At 35.6% G+C, this 20,036-nt stretch overlaps 1 protein-coding gene across 3 annotated transcripts in view; it reads left to right on the forward strand.

Annotated features, from left to right (window-relative positions):
• The window catches only part of LOC126878550 (segmentation protein cap'n'collar), a 633,197-nt gene that overhangs the window by 582,708 nt on the left and 30,453 nt on the right, over positions 1-20,036 (forward strand). For all 3 annotated transcript variants that reach the window (XM_050641323.1, XM_050641324.1, XM_050641325.1), the window contains one exon: positions 18,868-19,102. In XM_050641323.1, the coding sequence (XP_050497280.1) occupies positions 18,868-19,102 (235 nt within the window). The remainder of the gene's footprint in view (positions 1-18,867; positions 19,103-20,036) is intronic.

Genomic DNA, 20,036 nt, shown 5'->3' on the forward strand with positions numbered 1-20,036 from the left:
AAGCTTGAGAGTGGTGTTGGTTTCATGCACCCCGTTACTATCCTGCATGTTTCATTTAGCGCAGTATTGACTTGTTTAGCGTGGGTAGATCTGCCCCAAACTGGACACGCATATTAAGCAGTTGAGAAACACAGTGCCTGTGCCGTTGTTCTTAAGACTCCAGGACATGCACCCCATTTACTTCCCGTTAGCTTTCTGAGTATGCTGTTCCTACTTGGTACTTTCCCTCTCGTTTTTATGCAATGTTACATGTAGGTAAGGGACCGGTCCAGAGTTACTCCAAGATATAGGTTGGTCTGTGTGCTCTAGTATATTACCATTCCACACAATTTGGAGTTTTCGCTTGGCTTCCTTTGCGCGAAGGTGGAAGGCGCAGACTTGTGTTTTGGAGGAATTGGGTCTCACGGAATTTTGCAGATAGTACTCTGTCATTGTTTTTAAGGTAGTTTCGAGCCTCTCCTCCACTTCTTCAAAGCTATTTCCTTGAGCACATATTGCGAGATCGTCAGCATAGAGGAAATGCTTGGTTTCAGTCGGCGTAGGTTGGTCGTTTGTATATATATTAAAAATCATTGGTGCTAAAACACTTCCCTGTGGGAGGCCGTTCTGTTGGACTCTCCACCTACTTACTGTGCCCTCCAGCACAAGAAAAAACGTCTGTTTTGCAGTAAGGAATATACGACCTTATCCAAATGGTGGTCATTGAGAGTGTCGTATAATTTGCGGAGCAATGTTTTGTGTCTTACTGTGTCATAGGCTGCTGTTAAATCTACGAAAGCAGCCCCTGTTATAAGTTTTTCTTCAATGCCCTCTTCAATGTGTTCTGTTAGTGCGAGTACTTGACCGGTGCAAGATTTGCCGGGTCTGAATCCTCCTTGTTGTGGGATGAGGTGCTTGTCGACATTTGTTAATGTTAAATGTCGATGTTAATTGATGAAAGATTAGTCCATGACAGAAATGAGTGGCGAAGAAGGCTGAGGGGACCCTTAAAAATGGAAAATCTGAGGAAGAAGAAGAAGAAGTAAAACCAACAACAAAATATGCATCAATGGTGTGCTGGCCAAGGTGGAGCAAAAAGTGTGCCATCCTCTCACTAATAAAGACTTGCTTGGTTTGGAATTACAGTGATTCTTAGGGACAAACCAATAGCAACTATGTGGGCGCCCTTCTGAAACTTCTCCTCTGCACATCGTTATAAGGGTAGGCGAAAATGAGATATTGTAGATTCCGAGAAAACTTAAGTAACGTAGGGCATGAAATCCGAATTGCCAGGGACAATCAAACTGCCGAACTACAAAGAATAATCATCTTAGCATGGGCCGCATATGGAGCTCTATCATACATTTTCAAGAGCAACATACCAAATTATCTGAAAAAGACGTTCGACCAATGTGTGCTTCCCGTCATGACTTACGGCGCCCAAACATTATTGTTAACCCAGGCCACAGCAACCAAACTTGAGAGTGGCCCAAAGAAGAATGGAACGGTCACTACTTGGACTGACTCTCAGAGACAGGGTCAGAAACGAAGAAATCAGAAGAAGGACAGGCGTCACAGATGTCATAGAGCGAGTAGCATGGCTGAAGTGGAATTGGGCGGGTCATGTAGCCAGAATGAAGGACGGGATGTGGACCCAAAAAATTACAGTGTGGAGACCACGAGCAGACAGAAGTAGAGGTAGACCACCTACACGATGGACAGACGACGTCAAAAGGGTTGCTGGGAATTGGTTGCAGGAAACCTAAGACCGATAGAACTGGAAGAAATTAGGGGAAGCCTGTGTTCAACTTTGGATGCAGAAGGCTGGATAATGATGATTATGATAATGATCTTCAAATTATGTGTGAACAAGTTTTATTCTTGAACGTTTCAGAAATACCAAGTCTGTTGAAAGGTAGTCTCCCTATTCTAATCCTCTATTGATGTTAAACTGATTTAAAAGACTTCCTTCTATCATGACTTTATCGACTGTATTAGCGTCATTTTAAATAATCGTATCAGGTTGTCTTCTATTCCTAGTGATCTCATTGCTTCATGTATTCCGTTTAGTGAGATGAAGTTGTAGGCCTGTTTAAAATCAATAAAGAGCATAATTATGCTAACCTAGATTTTGTTCATAACTATTGTTTTGTAATAATTTTAGCATAAAAATTTGGTCGGTTGTTCTTCTTCCTTGTTTTAAACCAGCCTGGTATTCTCCTATTGTCTCCGATTCGTAGGTTATTCTACTTCTTATAATTTTTGCTAATATTTATTACTTCTAATAGTGTGATTCCTCTGTAACTTTTATAGACAGTTTTATCACCAGTTCTTGCGAATTGGGCAAATGAGTCAAATGAGTGTTCTACTGCTCTGACATTTTTTCGTTTTCCCTTTTCGTTGTAGTTATACCGTACATATAAAAATTTCATATTTTTCAAATGTTTATGATAGTTATGTGTATTTTTTTACGCTGTGTCTAGGTACACGCTAACTTGTACGCAAATCAAAAAGTTATAGATACACGCGAGCCAAACGTCATCAAGCCAGTGACATCATTATTTAGCATGCGCTGTGACTGTATTTTTGGTACACGTTAATGTGTGACGCGTGTATGCTGTGCTAAGTACAGTGAGTGTCAGAGTGAGGTTCGATATACCCCTGTTGCGCTGGCCCCCCACCTTGCAGAAATTAAAAAATAAAAATAGCGGTAAATTACGAGCTTTTTATCAGTTCTCATATCCCGCAGAATAATAATTTTGATCTCGATACACTGGGAAAGAATTTAATATTTTTTGTTTACTCCGCCCCCCCCCTCACCAGTTAAAAATAGAGTTATTGAAACGATCTATGCGGCAGAATTACGAGCTATTTATGAGCTTTCGAAGTGATATAGTTTCGATTTTTGAGCTCATCCCCTTAACCCCCAAAGAACCCTTTAATTGATTCAACTCAAGAGAATAATGTTAAGAAATATTAAAATATATCGTATAGCGTATAAATTCTAAGAATAAACTCTTAAAATACGCTCATTTCCATTATTGAGCTACAACCCATTTACAAGAAACCCTCCCCATCTTCCTGGCTTAAGAAGAATTGCACTTAAAATGAACAAAATTAATCATTTTGCCGCTACATATCGTTTCCTAACGCGTATTTTGCGAGTCGCGAAATAATGAATTTTATTTATTTTATGTACAACTCTCTCTTAAACCGGGAAGATGAGGAGGTTTTCATCGAAATGCGCGTATTATTTTAATTTTTCTAATTTTAATTTATTTTTCTCAACATTTTAAGCCCCCCACAAAAAATATTAACTTCCTGCCCAGTGTAACTCAAAACTCAAAGCTTTTAATCTGCGGGATATGAAAGCTGGTATGTAGCTCGTAATTTAGCGCTATTTATTATTTAACAGGGGTGTTAGATATGTTTGTTGTTTAATCGCGTTGTGTTTACACTTTAATATTAATTAGTATCTAAATAGTTTTCTTATTTTTTAATTTTATAGTGTTTTTTAAAATTTAATATGGAGTGTAGACAATTATTATTTATTTCTTTGACAGTTTTAGTGAAAGAGTATTACCGCCCAAAATTAAAATAAAAGGAAAACCTAAATGTACCAATCAAACCGTTATTGGATTAAAGCGAAAACGAATTAAAAAATAATTTTGAGCTTTGACAATAATAATTATCTTAGCTATAAAAGTTAGCCATAATTATTATAACAGTATTTTGTACATGATATGTCAACTAAATGTATATTTTGCTAACCTAAATATACAGGGTGAGGCAAATAAAGGGCCTATTAGAAATATCTCGAGAACTAAAGGCAACAGAATCATGAAAATTGGAATAAAGCGGTTTTGAAGGATGATCTATTAAATGAAAATATTTATCTCTTTGCAACTTCCGGTTATACCGGAAGTTGCTTATAACTTCGTTTTTTTTAATGGGACACCCTGTATATTTTTACATTTTTGGATTCTCTTCGATGTCTCCTTTCTTAAAATATGAGGTTTTGTAATATTATACAGGGTATTTTAAAAGATAATTACATTTTTTTATTAATTTCGTAGCAAAATTAACACCCTGCAGAATTGTAGTAGTTTGACATCTAAAACTCTACTTACGTTCAAATGATTTTTAATATACTCTACTATTGTTAAGAATCATTAATATAGCTAAATTTTAAATTTTAGTATACAGGGTTGGTCGAAACTCGGAATGAGTATTTTCTGAGTTTTCTTAAATGGAACACCCTGTATTTTAGTATTGTAATGAAATGATATTGTATGGTACTTTTTTATTTCTTAAGCATTCCCTATACCTAACTGCTTTAATTTGTGCTTAATTGTTAATCGCACCAACAATCTTAACTACGTAGGTATTTTGATAGCTAAACCATTATTGGTAATTTTAAGGACCACTCTGGATTAATATGTATTTATTTCTGAAAAATTATTTGGGTTTGAGTATTTTCACGGCCAACCTAATAAAATTTTACGTATTTTTTGGTGCAATTAATGTTTAGCTTGAATCACCAATAATCCACAAATTAGAGCAGTTAGGTATAGGGAATGCTTAAGAAATAAAAAAGTTCTATAAAATATCATTTCATTACAATACAAAAATACAGGGTGTTCTATTTAAGAAAACTCAGAAAATACTCATTCCGAGTTTCGACCAACCCTGTATACTAAAATTTAAAATTTAGCTATGCTAATGATTCTTAACAATAGTAGAGTATATTAAAAATCATTTGAACGTAAGTAGAATTTTAGATGTCAAACTACTACAATTCTACAGGGTGTGAATGTTGCTACGAAATTAATAAAAAAACGTAATTATCTTTTAAAATACCCTGTAAAATATTACAAAACCTCATATTTTAAGAAAGAAGACATCGAAGAGAATCCAAAAATATAAAAATATACAGGGTGTCCCATTTAAAAAAACGAAATTATAAGCAACTTCCGGTATAACCGGAAGTTGCAAAGAGATGAAAATATTTTCATTTAATAGATCATCCTTCAAAATCCCTTTATTTTAATTTTCATGATTCTGTTGCCTTTAGTTCTCGAGATATTTCTAATAGGCCAGTTATCTGCCTCACCCTATATAGTTTTATATAGGTACACATTGATTTGTGACAATTATTAAGTTGAGACATATCAATTAATAGTTCTGCTTCCCTTCTCTTAATCACAAATATTTTTCTATCAAACAAACACTAAACACACCAAAAGATCGGAAAATTAGCGTGTACCAAAAATATAGTCACAGCGCACGCTAAATAATGACGTCACTGGCTTGATGACGTTTCGTTCGCGTGTATCTAACTTTTTTATTTGCCTACAAATTAGCGTGTACCTAGACACAGCGATTTTTTTAACTACGGTTTAGTTTTAAAAAGCTTTATCAGGATTCTTGACAAACAGATTCGTAGGACCCGGCCCTGCAAATTCCTAATTACAAATTTGCCTTAAAAAAACATTGTTGATAAGAGATAAGCAGATGATTTGAGAAATTAGTAGCAAATTTGGTGTAAGCCATGAGTGGTGCAATTTTTTGGGAATGCATTTTCCGGCAAAATGTAGTGAATGTGAAAATAACATGGTTTGTTTGTACTATATGTTACGTAAGTGCTTTCTCTATTATTGATGTGATAGCCTGAGCCGATGGGGTTCACAAATACGTTAGACTGATAATAAGATAAAGAAATTATTCGCTTAATTTAAATTGATTGTGTTTACACACGTGCCACTATGATTAAGCCAAAATTTAGAGATAAAATGGAAGTGACATTTTGTAAAAATCGGGCGGGATTCGAAGAATAAGAAGCCGATGAGAAGCACCAGAGGTAAATCATCTTTAACCTAAAATTAACCCTCGGGTGGGCGCGCTTTTGAAAATCACAAGAGCGGGCGCGCTACGACACTTTATGCCGCCGGCAGAGAAACGTATACATTAAATTCAAAAGATACATACTTATCCCACATATGTGGAGCCACCCACAAAATGGGCTATTTTTGATGTCTCGAATTTCCTAAACCTGTTGTCCGATGAGACATTTTTAATATGTTATAGCCTTATTCTTTTAGAGAAGAACGCAGGCTTGATATTGGCCTTTATAGACTGCTAAAGCCTTCGACAGCATAAAACATACAGTCCTGTGGAAAATCTGAAAGCTAAATAAATTACCTCCTAAGATCATTGGAATAATCAATTTGATGTATCAGCAAACAACATGTCAGGTACTGCATAATGGGCAAATGACAGATAAAATAACAATAGAAGTAGGTTTAAAACAAGGTTGCATACTGTCACCTTTGCTCTTTAATATATGTCTTAACCATATACTGGAAAAAAACATTGAAAGAAAAAACGGGATCCCTTGGAACTACCCTCAGAACAAGAAACTAGCAGATATGGAATATGCAGATGATATCTGTTTCGTAGCGAACACAATAGATGATATGAAGAGCATGTTAAGGAAGCTAGAGGTAAAATCGGCAGAAGTGGGTCTTAAAATTAACACGAACAAGACAGTAGAGATGAGAATAGGTGTATCTAACTGTGACAAACTATACATCAACCAACAAGAAATAAAACAGGTTCAGGAATTGTGCTACCTAGGCAGTATAATCAGTGCAAAAGGTGGAGCTCAAGCAGATATTAAACAGAGAATACGAAAAGCACACATGCCTTTGGAACCCTCGCAAATATATGGAGATCAACACAGATTAGCCAAAATACTAAAATAAGGCTATTTAATAGTAACGTGAAAACTGTGCTATTTTATGGGAGTGAAACATGGGCATTAACTGACGGAACTGTAAATAAAATTCAAGTTTTTGTAAATAGATGTCTACGTAAAATTCTAAAGGTATATTGGCCCAATACCATAACAAATGTAGCACTATGGAGGAAAACCAAACAAGAACCCATCAGAACAACAATAAAGAGGAAAAGATGGAACTGGCTGGGACACACCCTGAGGAAAGAAAATGCAGACATAACAAAACAAGCATTCAAATGGAGTGCAGTAGGACGAAGAAGCAGAGGACGCCCGACCAAAACATGGACGAGTACCATTGAAGAAGACTACAAAAGTATGAAGAAAACCTGGGGAGAAATAGCAACCATGGCCAGAAATAGAGGGGAATGGAGAAGCTTCGTGGATGCCCTATGCTCCTTCACGGAGTAGCAGGATTGGATATATATTATTTATTTAGCCTTATTCTTTAACAATATCGCTGTAATAATATTGTTGCTAGACAGGTAAATTATCATTGTATACCGGGTGTACCAATCAAACTGTTTTTTTTTCAAAGTTCACCACACCCTGTGGAATATTCTAGCATTTCTAAAATACATACTGAAATTAAAACCCAATTAGAGCCTCAGGTTTTCTTTACATTCTGTTTTTTGATTCATTGGCTTATGTTGGATAATAAAAAAGTTAGGTAGATACTTTAACAACTAGCCATGTTCTTCATCAATACAGGGTGTTTCTAAATAAGTCCGACAAACTTCAAAGGGCAATTCTGCATGAAAAAATAATGATCGTTTGCTTTATAAACATCATGTCCCCAAATGCTTCGTTTCCGAGATACGGGATGTTGAATTTTTTCTTACAAACTGACAATTTATTTATTGCTCTAAAACCGGTTGAGATATGCAAATGAAATGTGGTAGGTTTTAAAAGGTAGTTATTGTGCATCTTTTGCCATACAATTAAGAATTTTATATTCACTATTGGCGTGTATACAGATAATATGACCCGTATGCGCGTCAATGGAGAATATAAAATTCTTAATTGCATATCTCGACCGGTTTTAATAAAAAATCGTCAGTTTGTAAGAAAAAATTCAACATCCCCTATCTCGGAAACGAATCATTTGTGGACATATGTTTATAAAGCAAAAAGTCATTATTTTTTCATGCAGAATTACGCCTTAAAGTTTGTCGCTCTTATTTAGAAACACCCTGTATTGATGAAGAACATGGCTAGCTGTTAAAGTACCATACTTTTTATTATCTAACATAAGCGAAAGAATCAAAAAACAGAATGTTACGAAAACCTGATGCTATAGTCGGGTTTTAATTTCAGTACATATTTTATAAATGCTAGAATATTCCACAGGGTGTGGTGAACTTTGAGAAGAAAACATAGTTTGATTGGTACACCCGGTATACAATTTGACTTACCTGTTTAGCAATAATATTATTACAGCGATATTGTTAAAGAATAAGGCCATAACATATTAAAAAAATCACTTAAATCGGACAACAGATTTAGGAAATTCGAGACATCAAAAATTACCCATTTTGTGGGTGGCCCGTTTTCTCTGACGCGCAGTGTATATTATAGTAAATCTGAAACAGTTAAAACAAATTATTTATTTCAAAAAAGTACAAAAATAAAATAATATTCTACATAATTAATTTTTCTCCTACTTCGAATTTAGTCGAGACATGTTTTGCTGATCCTTTGGATCCAGGAAGAACTTTTATTATATTTTTTGCTTTAATTTTACCTGATGTTGCTGGAATACTCTTCCAAATATCGTTGTCATCTTTGGCAATGTAGAATCAAAAATTCCTGTATTTCCATATGTAATACGGATTTTCGAAATCCTCGTCCCAGGATTGTTCGCTGAGTCGCTGTTTTCGTCTTCTAAATTAGTTTCCTAATCTCATCTTCTTTTTTCTTTTCCATCACTAAAGTTCATTTTATACTCGATATCTGAGAAATTTTCAGCCAGTTCTTTAACTCTGTGGCAGTCAAATATTTTTTAGAATTTAATCCCTCAACTGAATCCCTCAGAAAAAAATGATACCACTTATATAACAAAGTAATACAACAATTTCTTACAATTAATTTTTTATTATAACTACCTCAAGATCTTAGGCTACCTATTATCACAAAAAGCTCTTCTTTTTCTTTTTGTGTAGACATAACTCTGTCTGTTTTTCAATGTGCCTCCAATAAGTTGTCATTCATCGTTTTCGTGGTCTTCCCACTGATCGTCTTCCTATTGGGGAACCGTCTCTCGCCGTCCTTAGTACTCTATTTGTTGTCATTCGGCTATTCGGCTTATGTGTTCGTTCCATTCTACTCTTCTGTTTTTCACCCAGTTATTAATGTTGTCCACCTTGAATTTCCGTCGTATATCTGCACTTCTAGCTCTATCCAATAGTGTCTCTTACCATCGATTTTTCGCAATGTTTTCATCTCTGCTGTTTCTAGCATTCTTTTTGTCCTTTCTGTATCAGGTCGTGTTTCTGCCGCTTATGTCATTATTGGTCTGATGACTATTTTGTAAATTCTGCCTTTCATCATTTCTTTTCCGATATTTTTATTTCTCCATATTGTTTCATTCAGGCAACCTGCGGCTCTGTTTGCTTTATTCATCTGATCTTTCACTTCTGTTTCGAGCTTTCCGTAGCTAGATAGTGTGATGACTAGATATTTAAACTCCGACTTGTTCTATTATCTGACCCTCCAGCTCTAATTTACACCTTATTAGATTTGCTGTTATAACCATGCATTTAGTCTTTTTTGGGAAAATTAACATGTTAAATTTTCTTCTTCTTCTCCTTCTTCTTCTTCTTCTTCTTCTTTTATATAGGCAGTACTGCCTGTTTTTCTTCAACGGTGCCTTTCATTCTGCCCCTAAGTTGTCATTCCATCTTTTCCTTGGGCGTCCTATACTTCTCCTGCCTAACGGTGACTTATATGCTCTTACCCCTGGCTATTCTTACTATCCTTGATTCAGACATCCTGCTTATATGCTCATTCCACTCTTCTTTTCTGTTCTTTACCCAGGTATTTATATTGTCTATCCCACATATGCGTCTGATTTCCTCACTTCTTACCCTATCCTGTAGTCCTTTTCCAGCAATCCTTCTTAAGATCTTCATTTCGTTGGTTTCCAGATGTCTTCGTGTTTTGCTTGTATCTGGTCTTGTTTCGGCCGTGTAAGTCATAACTGGCCTAATAACTGACTTATATATTCGGGCCTTTGTTTCCAATCATAGGTGTTTGTTTTTCCAAATTGTGTCTTTTAGGCATCCGGCCGTTCTACTGGCTTTAATTATTTGGTCTTTTACCCCTTCTTCGATATTCCTCTTACCTCTTATTGGTTCTTTGGCAATTACTAAGCTTTTTGTTTTTTGGACTGATATTTTCATATTCATTTCTTTTGCGTTAATGTTGAACTCGTGCAATAATCTTTGTAGGTCGCCTTCGCACTCTGCTACTAACACGGTGTCATCAGCGTAACAGAGTATTTTTATCTCTCTATTGCCCATTTTGTACCCTCTTTTTTTCTTCACTTGTTTTATTATTGCATCCAATATTATGTTAAACAGTAGAGGGCTTAGTGAATCTCCTTGCCTGATAAATACCTGTGTTTGTTTCTATGGATTCTGTTATTATTCCATTGACTTTCATTTCTATTTTATTTCTTACATATGTTTTCTATCAGTTTTATGATATCCAGTGGTAAATTTTTCTCATATAGTAGGTGTATCACATCTTTTAATTGGATTCTATCAAACGCTTTCTCTAGGTCTATGAAACAGAAAAAGGCTGGTTTGTTATATTCTAATGATTTCTCCGCTATTTGCCTTATCACAAAAACTGCATCGTTACATGATCTTCCACTTCTAAATCATTGTTGTTCATCCGATATATTTATGCACGCCATTATTTTCTCCATAAGTATTTTTGTTGTGAGTTTCAGTATAGTGCTCAGTAAATTTATCCCTCTATAGTTACTGGGGTCTGCCCTATCACCTTTCTTAAATAACGCTATCATTTGAGTGGTTCTCCATTCTTCTGGAATTCTCCCTGTATTTATTATTTTACTTATAAGGATATTCAGTTCTTTGTGAAGTCTATCTCCTCCGTATTTTAAAAGTTCATTAGCTATTCCATCTTTCCCAGGAGCTTTTCGATTTTTCATCTTTTTTAAGGCGTTCTTTATATCATCCTCTTTAATTTCTGTTTTCTCATCCGATTCTAATCCTGGTGTTTCCAGTTCTTTGTGATTAGCTGTTTGATAGAGGTTTTTTAGGTAAGTTGTCCATGTATTTGTATCAATATGTTTTACTTCTATCAATTCCTTCATCTCTGCTCTTTGACCTCTTATCATTTTCCACATTTCCTTTTGCATCCCATAAAAGTCGCACTTGGAAAAAGTACCTAAAAAATCAGAATAGAGCTACAAAGAAACAGGAAAGAAGACCCTGTTGAATGTGAGACAAGAATAAAGGTAGAACAGCTACGAGACTTGTCAACACGAGATCTATACCAGAGAAGACTGCAAAAAGTACTGAATGAAAACTACATTACACCGGATGAAGAAAGTTGGAGGAAGATCAGAGATAATATCAAAATGGCAGCAATGGAAGCACTTGGAGAACGTAAGATAAGTAAACATATACGAAAGAAAAGGAGAACTCCATGGTTCTGTGAAGAAATAAAAATAAAATGTCAAGAAAAAAGAAAATCTACCTAGAATACAAGTCCAAAAGAACGAGACAAACATATGAAGAATATAAAAGAGTACGAAATGAATTAAACTCAATAGTAAGAAGGAAGAAAACAGAACATTGGGAAGCATTTTCAAAAGAGATGGAGCACGACTTTTATGTTAAATTTTCTAGTGGTTATATTAAATTGGTGCAGCTTACGTTGTAAATCATCTTCACTTTGAGAGATTAGTATTGCGTCGTCTGCATAGCAAATTATTTTAAGTTGTTTTTCTTCCATTTGGTATCCTTTTTTTGTTGTTACTTTTTTTATTATTTCATCCATGATCAGGTTGAACAATAGAGAACTCAGGGAATCTCCCTGTCTTATCCCATTGCCAGCTTCAATTGGGTCAGTTAGCTCTTCATCTACTTTTTCTTTTATTTTGTTGTTCTGGTAGATATTTTCGATCGTTTTAATTATTCCTAGAGGTACCTCCCTTGCGTACAATAAATGGATAACGTCCTTTAATTTGACCCTGTCAAATGCCTTCTTAAGTTCCACGAAACATAAGTATGCCAGTTTGTTGTATTCTAACGATTTCTCTTGAACCTGCCTCATTATAAATATAGGTCGGTGCATGATCTTCCGGACCTAAAACCTTGTTGTTCTTCTGCTAATGTTATAATAATTTTATTCAGTTTGTTATCACTTTGGTCGTTAATTTTAGTGTGCTGTTTAATAAATTAATTCCTCTGTAATTATCCGGGTCCAATTTTTCTCCCTTTTTGAAGAGAGGTATTAGGATGCTTGATCTTCATTCTTGTGGTATTCTGTTTTGTTCTATTATTTTTTGGATTAGTTTTAATAGTTGTTTTGTCAGATCTTGTCCTCCGTACTTTATGAGTTCATCCGATATTCTGTCCTTTCCTGGTGATTTTCTATTTTTTATTTCCTTAATGCATCCGTTACCTCTGCTTCTTCAATGTTTATTTCTTCGTTTGTTGTCACTTCGGGTGTTGGTGGTTCGTTATCGTCACCTTTAGCAAATAGAGATGAAAGTAGCCTGCCCAAGTTTCCTTCTGAAAGTGTTTCGTTTTTATTAGTTCGTTTATCTCTTTTCTTTGTCCTCTGATCATTCTCCATATTTCCTTTTATCACAAAAAGCAGTTGTATTACATACAAAAACAAAAAAAAACAAATACAATTCGAGGTTAATTTTACTCACAACATCGGGCGCGCTGCTGCACGGTATGCCGACAATTCAACACCTATTACTTCTGCATCGTACTGACAACTAAACAAATCATAAATCGAGGCGGTATGTGTGTCGTAAGTTACCTTAACTAGTGGATAAGTGGAAGAAGTTAAAAGAATTTTATGGAATCTTGAAATTAGTAAAAAGGCGGCATATAGGACCGATAGCGCGCCCGCCGCAAAGAAAATCATGGGTATGCGCATCAATTACTGTACTTAGCTATATGGAAACTCACATTATAATATCACCTGGTTATCTGCAAAATAACATTATTAAATTACCTTATATATAAGCATCTTGACACGATACCTTGACTGTATACAATATTATTTCATATTTAAATTTTATTGCATGTATAAAAATTTCATTGGGATTTTTGCTTTAGAAAAGTTCTTTTATTTATAATAATACAGGACTCATCAGCTACTGACATCGATAAATTTTCTTTTTGTCACTATCCTAATCCATCAAATATTTTTCATTTAGATCATGGTAAGGTATAGATAGAAATACGAGATAACATTGGCGGAACTCTTAGTATATTTAAATTTTAAAACTTCATAAACCGAATATAAAATAGAAATGACATATTCTTTTAAATCAATTACACATTTATTCGTTTGATTAGAAAATATTTCGTGAATAAAACTGTATATGGTATTTTATTTAACCTAGAAATTGGCATTCCTCTTCTTGTGTCGTACGCATTGCAACATGTAGGCATTTCAATTCAGTTTCTGTGTTATAAATTATTCCAAGGATTGAATCTTCACCTAGTGGGAAAATAGACTCAACGTCTGCGACTTTGTACCAGTTACGTATGTTTCAATGACAGAAGTGCAATTTCACTCCTGGTCAGCTTATACCCTTATACTGCCGGTCAGTATAAATTTTAGGAGGCAATATCTTGATCCACGTAAAATGTGCCAAAGTTTGGAAACTTGCGCTGGCTCACCACCACCACACATAACACTTCTCGATCCATCCCAGCAACATCTCCTCATTGTCATCTCAGTCTATCCACGATATTCTGGACACTGTAAATACTAGGTTTGTTCCAACCCGTCACAAAAACCGATCTTAAACGGTTACAAGTATGCGCAGTAACGAAACGTTTTGTATCGAGTTGGAACAAACCTATAGTTAGCTTGCTGTCTCCATAGGCTGTGATCTTGTACCAGATGCAGTGGCGGTGGCGGATCCAGAATTTTTTGGGGTGGGGGGTCATGGATTTTAAGAATGATTTAATTACTTTTCTACCTTATCACCCCTAGAATAAGTGGGTTTTCAGTTATTTTTTGGATGAGCCAACATTTTTTTTGTTTTTCGGTTTTTCTTTTGTTTGGGATTATTGAATTGCTATTTATTTTCGTTTGGGGTGGGGTCATGACCCCGTGACATCCTCCTCTGGATCCACTACTGACGGCTTCATGTAGTGATTTCCCAACCAAAGTCTTCATTTGGTCTGTCCATCGTGTTGGAGGCCTTTCTTCTGGTGTTCAGCCTTCTACCTTTCCTTCTACCTTTCCTTCTTCTATCAATAGTTCCATAGTCCCCGTTTTTGTGGAAATGTGGCCAAAGTAATTTAGGTTTGCGGTTTTTTTTGAGTCCATATTTCAGCTGCGTACGTAGCAATGGGAAAAATAAGGGCATTGACCAATTTCAGCTTGGTATTCCTTGTTATTGTTCGGGGTTTCAATATTTTAATTAATTTATATTCTGTGCTTGATTTCTGAGGAGCTACCACCATTTTTGATTATCAGGGAGCCCAAATACTACTTCGAAATTCGCCACTTGATGTCGAATACAAAACAAAAATCGAATCAAGAATCGAAAACAAAAATAATGATGATGTCATCCATAATTATTTTTTCTAACAATAAAACACTGAAAACGTTTGTTTTCTATACTTCCACAAAATTTGAGGAGCTGTTTGTCTCAAGTTGGTCATTCAGAATTATATCTGTATTTTTCAGTTTATTAATTTCCATAGATTCTAAAAAAATAGCTTAAGGCCTTTATTTTGAATATGCAGAATTTGAAACTCTTCATTGAAAGAATGATTATGATCTAGAAGGTGAAGTGCGTATGTAGAAGTGTCTGTTTTTCTATTGTTGAAAGCCCTTTTGTGTTCTGCTATCCGTTTGTCAAAAGTTCTGCCAGTTTGACCGATGTACGTTTTCGGACAGTCACCACAAGTTAGTTTGTACACACCACTCTGTAATTGCTTTCTCTTTCGGCTTTTATTGTTCTTAATATATTTGCTTAAGTTGTTGTTAGTTCTGAAAGCTGGTGTTATTCCTTTCTTTTTTATGTATCTGGCTATTTTTGTTGTTATCTTGCCAGTATATGTGAGAGAGCAGAAGGTACTGGGTTCTTTCTGTGGTGGTGGATACACTAATTTCAGGGCTTTCTTATGGAGTTTTTGGTTTAAAATTTTGTTAACTGTTTGTTCGTTATAGCCGTTGTTTACTGCTATTTGTTTAATGATGTTTAGTTCTATCTCGAAGTTATTTTTTGCCATGGGAATTTCTGTCAGTCTATGTATCATGCTATGGTAGGCTGCTAATTTGTGTTGTGTAGGATGTGATGATGAATTGTGTATAGTTGTGTCAGTATGGGTAGGTTTATGATATACGGAGAACTCATGTTTTGTTGTGTAGTCTGGTAATCGTTTCATCTAGAAAGTTTATGGAGTTATTCTGTTCTGTTTCTATTGTAAACTCAATATTATTATGAAGTGAATTAATATATGATAGAAATTGGTCAAGTTGTCTGTTAGTTCCTGTAAAGCATACATAGTATATCATCCACGTATCTCCACCAATATAAGAACTGTTTAAATACGGGATGTTTAGAAATTGTTGTTTCAAGTTGGTTCATAAATATATCTGATAGCAATGGGCTTAGAGGATTAACCATAATAAGTCCTGCACTGTTGTTTGTGTATATTTGATTATTGAATTCAAAATAGTCTTGATTTATGCAAATTTCAAGAAGGTGTAAAATTTCAGATGCAATGATCGGATTTGTACTATTATGGTCTAAAAGATTTTTAACTAAAACAAAAGTTTCTGTAGGAGGAACACTAGGAAAAAGATTTTTTACGTCAAATGAAATTAGTCTGGAGTTGTTGGGCAATTGAAAATGTTGTATTTTATTAACTTCTTCTTCTTCTTCTTGTGCCACTCCTATCGGAGATTGGAAATCATCAAGGCTACCCTGACTTTGTTTACAGCTGACCTAAAAAGTTCATTAGTGGTGCAGCCAAACCACTCTCTCAAATTCCGCATCCACGACATTCTTCTACGGCCTGAATTCCGTTTTCCTTCTATTTTTCCTTGCATTTTATTTTGAAGTAATGCGTATTTATGACCTCTCATCAGGTGACCCAAATACTCGAGTTTTCTTCGTTTTATCGTTAAAAAAATTTCTGGTTTTATTAACTAGTTGTAGTGAATTTTTTACGGTGAATTTAGGTGAAAATTTAGTGTATTCTGTAATAATATCTGACAGTTTTTTTGAAAGTTTATATGACGGAGCTGTATAAAAAAAACTACAGGCCTTATTGGGTAGTCAGGTTTGTGTAGTTTAATAAAAGAGTATAATTTAGGAGGTTGTGGAACTTCCGTCAAGTAACGGTCGAATCCATCAATAATTATTTTTGTTTTACCGATGTTGATCTGAAGGATCCGAATTATTTGCTTATCCAGCTTAGCCGTTAGGTAATGGCCAGGCCCGGCCCCAAGGGTGTGCGAACTGGGGGGATGCCCAGGGCGGCAAATTATAGATGACACCCAATTTTTTTGTATCAAGAGTCTACCAAGTAAGGAAGGGGCGGCGGTCACCGATCTTGCCCAGGGCGGCAAAATCCCTAGGGCCGCGCCTGGGTGATGGTAATCATTTCGCCTTCATTCGCTGCTAGCGTAAGTGTTTTATCTTCTTATCGCAGTTTACTGATTCTTCTGCCTCCTATAGTGATTCCTTTATCTTATTCGCCTCGTACTTTCCGCATATATTCAGAATGTCAATTTTTGGATTATTTTCTTAGTCTGGATTTGACCTTGAATGGCTCTCAATTACTTAATGATTCCTTATCAGATACTTCTGAACCTCGTTTTTTGTAGCATATTTAGTGATGCCACAGAATACTGCTGGGGCTACAAAGGTTTCTCTCGAGCCTTGTTTTGCCAACAAATCCGCTCGTTCATTCCCATGCATCTCTTCAGGACCCGGCACCTATATTGAAGATACTTTATCTTTTGGCAGGTTCTTGAGGAGATTTCTGCAGTGATGTGGTGAGTGGGTTCTTTACTGCCAGAATAGCCGCCTATCTCTATATTGTTGATTCTCTTTTCTTTGGGGTCTCCATTCATGATTTCAACAACGCAAGCCACCAAAGCAAAAACTTTGGAACACAAGCTGGCTTTTGAAAGCCTGGAACACAATTGTATATTGTTCTTCTTCTTCTTCTTCTTCATGTGCCCTGTCCGTTGCGGACGTTGGCTATCATCATAGCAATTTTAATTTTGTTTGCTGCCTTTCTAAATAACTCGATCGATGTTAGTCCAAACAAAATTTTTTTATAATTACATGTTTGCCCAAAAACTCCTGATTAAGTACCATGGGCAGTGTTGGATGCATCAGTGAACCCTATTAAGTATCCATTAATGTTTGGGACTTTTTGTTCTCTAGATGGTATAATTGTGTTAATCTTCTCAGTGAAGATTAGTTCTGATGTCATTATAGCTGAGTTCATCATAAAAATGGATTCCTCAAGTATGGTCCCAGTAGTATTTGTTAGGCTATTCAATACATAATTGACTATCCAAGTCTTGTTTTGCTTTCAATCTCAGGATGGTCATAAAAGCTACCGCCGAAACATATAATCCCAGCGGAGAGAGGCCTGTGATAGCCTCTAAAGATGCTGTACCTGTACTATTCAAGGCTCCTATTATATTTAGAAGCGCTCGTCTTTGTAGGGCGGTAAGAGGGGGCGCACAAGATTGCAAAGCCATATTTTTCCACCAAAGTACTGAACCATAAGTAACTGTCGGTCGTATCTCTGATGTGTATAACTAACAGATGACCTTTAGTTTTAACTCTCAGGTTTTACCTACAACTCTTCTGCAGTTCCAGAAGTTCCTTAACCCTGTCGGTTATAAGTTTTAGCCCTTGTTAATATGAATACTCCAATTGAGTCTGGAATCCAGGGTTACCCCTAGATACTTGACCTCATTGGTTCTTTCTAGTTCCTCCCCAAATAATTTCAGCTCACGCATTCCAGTAAGCTTCCTCTTATTAGTGAAGGCTACTAATTGATTATCTTGTTGACTAATTGATTATCTTGATTAATGTTAACAGTTCTTTGTTTTTTCCATTCTCCTCAAAACTTCGTTATTTGACGTGATCCACCCAGGATCTTTCAAGCCTACGTCAACTTCTCGAAGGACTCTAAGCTGTTCATTGTACCGACATTCATTATCCAAACCTCTACTACAAACAAAAAGACGTAATCTGAGCCTGATCAGCAGATATATTTTGTCACCAGGATTTTGTCACTTGCTGTTGGGTTGGATTGGGTCTACATAGTGTATGCCCATGATCTTAGTTTAGTGTCTTCTTGGTCGTGTTAATTTTCAAGCCGAGATTATCGCCTTCCCTTGTTAGTTTGTTCAGTCTACATTGGAGGTATTCTACGCTATCTGCTGGCACCGCTGTGTCGTTAGCATTTGACAAGAGTTTCTTTATTTGATATTTTATTAATATTTTATGTTTTTGACAATGTTTTTGCATATTATTTGTTCTCTAGTTAAAATCATGCACTGTCTTCTCGATTAATATGTTCATATTGAATTTGCTACTTATTTGGTTAGATTTATGAAATTCTCTCAGTAGATTGTCCTCGTTTTCCTCTATAATTACCGGGTCATCTACACACAGAACATACCGAGTCGCTTGTTATTGATCATGTATCTCATTTTTAGAACAATTTAGAGCCTTCTATTATTTCAAAGGAAAGGGTTCATTTCTATTACATCATTTCAATTATTTTAGTAGTAATAGCCTCTTCCGAATATTCCGAACATAACACTAACGTTAAATATTTGTTATTGTTTTGTATTTTCTTTACCTTTTTGTGTTTTAGGCATGTACACCATGCGTATGCTGGACGGTAACAGCACCTTGAACAACGTTGCTACAAACAACACCACAATTTCAATGTCCCGTAACGATATGGAACGGATGGATACGTCGAGTGATAGTGCTCTTAGTTCGATGGGTTCGGAACGAGTACCCTCCATTTCTGATGGGGAATGGGGAGACGCGGGATCTGATTCTGGCCACACGTCTACTGAGCCGTATGTCACCGATTATGCATCGTGAGTTTTAATATTATAAATAGATATTAAATATAGTCTAAATTAGTCTAAGTACTTTTCCATCTCTAGCCCTTAACTACTGACGTGGATATGCGGTATGTCATACCGTTGCCTATTCTCCTTTGTTTTCAACATGAATTTGTCTTATATCACTCTATTTGTTTTGTACATCAACTAAGGAATGATTCTTCACAATGCTGTAGAATGAAATACTGCGCCAAATAAAATAAACTTTATTTTTTCAAGAAAATTATGAACGTATGCGTACTAAAAAAATGATGGACGTTCTTACAAAATTCTTTATAAACTAAATTACAAAAAAACGAGTATTAGTAACTAAAAAATAGTAAAAAAATGTTAAAAGCAGTTGAATATGGTTGCTGCCATACTTATAGCGAAATAATACATTGGACTGCTTTTAACTAGAGAAACGTAAACACTGACAGGCGGTCCATGATACCGCAAGAACACTTTACTTCAACGTAGCTTAAAGACTAAACCATACTAAAACTGCAGCAGTTGGGAGAAGGTACAATTACACAGCACTTGAAGGTACACAGATGGTATTCTAGGAATCTTTTATAAAACATGTTTTACAACAAAATATATTTTTGGCGCGGTATGGCATACCGCATGTCAGTGGTTAAGGGCTAGGAAAGAAAACTTTTTCCTAATAGAAATTCATTAATTGTCTGGTCTGATTATGATTTGTGAATTCTGATCTATCGTGCATTCTCGATATAATTTCTACCTCTCTCCCAATATATCTAGTTTTTTCTGTATCTTCATTTTATATTTTTGTAGATAGTTTATCGTTATTTAGCATGAATGATATTATTGTGCAAAAGCTGAGAGATGCAACAGTTGCAGAACGGTACTCCGAAAACATCATTAACAAGCTAAGGAATCAAAATGTAAATGAAGAAGACCAGAA

The sequence above is a fragment of the Diabrotica virgifera genome, chromosome 10 (genome assembly GCF_917563875.1).
Source record: "Diabrotica virgifera virgifera chromosome 10, PGI_DIABVI_V3a".
In the NCBI taxonomy this organism is placed as follows: Eukaryota; Metazoa; Arthropoda; class Insecta; order Coleoptera; family Chrysomelidae; genus Diabrotica; species Diabrotica virgifera.